Source organism: Dipodomys ordii, unplaced genomic scaffold (assembly GCF_000151885.1).
Source record: "Dipodomys ordii isolate 6190 unplaced genomic scaffold, Dord_2.0 Scaffold60, whole genome shotgun sequence".
NCBI classification, from domain to species: Eukaryota; Metazoa; Chordata; class Mammalia; order Rodentia; family Heteromyidae; genus Dipodomys; species Dipodomys ordii.
The window spans coordinates 4001241-4004802 of NW_012267276.1; the positions used below are offsets into that span (position 1 = coordinate 4001241).

General features: G+C 42.2%; 1 protein-coding gene across 1 annotated transcript in view; it reads left to right on the forward strand.

Annotated features, from left to right (window-relative positions):
* Positions 1-3562, forward strand: part of Rab5a (RAB5A, member RAS oncogene family) — a 37619-nt gene that overhangs the window by 27904 nt on the left and 6153 nt on the right. Inside the window, exon 5 of the mRNA XM_013022169.1 lies at positions 1179-1272. Coding sequence (XP_012877623.1) covers positions 1179-1272 — 94 coding nt within the window. The remainder of the gene's footprint in view (positions 1-1178; positions 1273-3562) is intronic.

The following is a 3562-nucleotide window of genomic DNA, read 5'->3' on the forward strand; positions in this document are numbered from 1 at the left end:
TACCACTGAGCCACCTTCCCAGCCCCATTGTTTCTTATACCATTAGGTATTAAGCTGACCCATTACACATGGGGTTTTATTTATGTGGCATCCATGTTAGGTATAATATCTATTATTCTTTCCGAGACAGTTAATCTTTACAGTATACAATGGTAAAAGAGTACTTAAATGGTAGTCAAAAGTGGCCTGTCCAGGCCCAATTCGGGTAGCTCACACCTGTAATCCTAGCTACTCAGGAGGCTGAGATCTGAGGATCGTGGGTCAAAGCCAGCCTGGACAGGAAAGTTCGTGAGACTCTTATCTCCAATAAACCACTCAGAAAACTGCAAGTGGTGCTGTGGCTGAAGTGGTAGAGCACTAGCCTTAAGCTGAAGTGCGAAGGGACAGTGCCCAGGCCCAGAGTTAAAGCCCCACGACTGACCAAAATAAAAAGGCCTGTCCAGTACTTCTTCAAAGGAGCCTCCATTTCTTGATCAAATGGGAAAAATAATTTGTTGCTTCTCAGAACCACTGTGAGAAAGGTGGTAATATATTCAGACTGTAGAGTCAGACTGAAGTGTAGAGCAGTAACATAATTTTCAAAGGAATTATTCACTTGATACATTCAAAATTATGTTGCTGTCAAAATTCATTCAAAACTGTGAGGGTGGCATTCAGTACTTGAAGCCATATATGGTATTTGACTGCTCTTTGTCTTCTTTATTACAGATAATGGGCCTAAGTAAAAATTGAATTGAAGTCAGAGAAATTCTTGTATTTAGAATGAATAAAGTCCTTTCCCCTGAACTCATTATACGAAAGCAGATTTAAGCAGAGCACTAGTGACTCACGCCTGTAATCTCCAATAAACCACTCAGAAAACTCAAAGTGGCACTGTGGCTCAGGTGGTAGAGTGCTAGCCTTAAGCTGAAGAGCTCAGGGACAGAGCCCAGGCCCAGAGTTCAAGCCCCATGACCGACAGAAAACAAAAAAGCAGGTTTAATGTTATAACAGAAGAATTTGGGCAGAATAATGCAGGAAGTTATGACAAAAAGAAAATATTCAATGGTAAATTTCCCATGCATTGCTTCTACCTTTGTTAAAACTTAATATAGCTGTTGATGCTGGTAATCAAGTTGAAAAAAGCAGATGTGTTGTAATATATGTGCATGGATATATCTCATTTTTCTTACCAATAGGAAGCACAGTCTTATGCAGATGACAACAGTTTGTTATTCATGGAGACATCAGCTAAAACATCAATGAATGTAAATGAAATATTCATGGCAATAGGTAAGATTTATAGTAATTATTTTCAAATGATAACCGTGTATAGATCTGTCTGCTTAAAAAAAAACTCTGAGTCTTTTTTAACTGATTATACTACTTTCATAGTCCCTTCCACTAAGCAGTATTTTGTTAGTAATATATTTGAAAAATCATTACCTATTAGGTTGTAAATCATTACCTGATAGGTTCTAATACTAACAGTTTTGGCACATTTCTTCTAGGGTGAGCTATAGTTATTTTTTGTTTGGTTGGTTGTTTGATGCTGATCCTAGGGCTTGAACTCAGAGACTTGAGTATTTTTGCTCAAGGCTAACACTCTACAACTTGAGCCATGGCTCCATTTCAAGCTTTTCTGGTGCTTAATTGGAAATAAGAATGTTTCTGGGCTGGAAAGGTGGCTCAGTGGTAGAGTGGCGCTGTGGCTCAAGTGGTAGAGTGCTAGCCTTGAGCTGAAGAGCTGAGGGACAGCACCCAGGCCCAGAGTTCAGGCCCCATGACCGCCAAAAATTAATAATAATAATAATAATATAATAATAATAATAATAATTAAAAGGGCTGGAGATGTGGTTCAAGTGGTAGAATGCCCGCTTATTAGAGAGTACAGAGCTAGAATTGAAAGTTCAAGGCCAACCTGAGCACCTTAGAAAATTCCAGATCAGCATAGACCACATAGCAAGATCCTGCCTCAAAACAAAAATAAAAAAGGTCTAAGCCAGGCACTAGTGGCTCACACCTGTAATCCTAGCTAAGGAGGAAACTGAGATCTGAGGATCACAGTTCAAAGCCTCTCAGGCAGAAAAGTCTTGAGACACTCATTTCCAATCAACTACTCTGAAAAAGCCAGAAGTTGCACTGCGGCTCTAGTGGTAGAGTGTTGGCCTTGAGCAAAAGAAGCTCAGAGACTGCGCCTAGGCCGTGAGTTCAAGCCCCAGGACCAGAAAAAAGAAAAAGTTTCAGACTTTCCTTCCTGGACTGGCTTTGAACCAAGATCCTTAGATCTCAGACTCCTGAGTAGATATGGTTACAGGTGTGAGCCACCAGAATCCAGCTAGAGTTGGTTTTCTAAAGATTCCATGCTCACTCCTATAGTCCTAGCTACTCATGAGGCTGAGATCTGAGAATAGAAGTTCAAAGCCAGCAGGAAAGTCCATGAGACACTTACTTTCAATTAACCACCAGAAAACCGAAAGTGGCTCTGTGGCTCAAGTGGTAGAGCACTAGCCTTGAGCTGAAGAGCTGAGGGACAGCTCCCAGGCCCAGAGTTCAAGCCCCACAGCCAAAAAAAAAAAGATTCCACTGAAAGTTGGAATAAGTACATGTTTTCTTTTTCTTTCTTTCTTTTTTGTTTGTTGGCCGTGGGGCTTGAACTCTGGGCCTGCGCGCTGTCCCTCAGCTCTTCAGCTCAAGGCCAACACTCTACCACTAGAGCCGCAGTACCACTTCTGGTTTTTTGGAGGTTAATTGAGATAAGAGTTTTATAGCCTGGTGCTGGTGGCTCTCGCCTGTAATCCTGCCTATTCAGGAGGCTGAGATCTGAGGATCCTGGGTCAAAGCCAGTCTGGGCAGGAAAGTCCCATGAGACTCTTATCTCCAATTAATCACCAGAAAACTGGAAGTGGCGCTGTGGCTGGAGGTAGAGTGCTAGCTTTGAGCTGAAGAGCTCAGGGACAGTGCCCAGGCCCAAAGTTCAAGCCCACGAACAACAACAACAAAAAGAATCTCATTTTCTTTCTTTTTAGGGGGGGAGGGGGAGATAGGGCTGTCCTGGTGCTTGACTCGGGGCCTGGGCACTGTCCCTGAGTTTCTTTTGTTCGAGGCTATATAGCACTCTACCACTTTGAGCCACAGCGCCACTTTTGGCTTTTTCTGTGTATGTGGTACTAAGGAATCAAACCCAGGGAATCATGTGTTCTAGGCAAGCACTCTACTTCTAAGCCACATTCCCAGCCCTCTTTACTTTTTTGTATGTGGTAATCCCCTCCTTTTCTGTGGGAATATATTCTGAGACCCTCCCTTGACTGCCTAAAACCTTAAATCCACATTGAACCCTGTGGTAAAATGTTTTTTCTATCTCTAGATTCTTTGATTAGGGAACAACCTGCCTGTTCATCTTGACTACTACACACTTAGCACACACTAGCTATACTCTTGAATCTTGAGATGAAAAAGTAGGACCAGTACAAATTCTTCACAGTTTCATAAAAAGGAAAGATTCCTTTTTAAATAAATTATGTTGTAGGGCTGGGAAGGTGGCTCAGTGGTAGAGCTCTTGCCTTGCATGCATGAGGCCCTG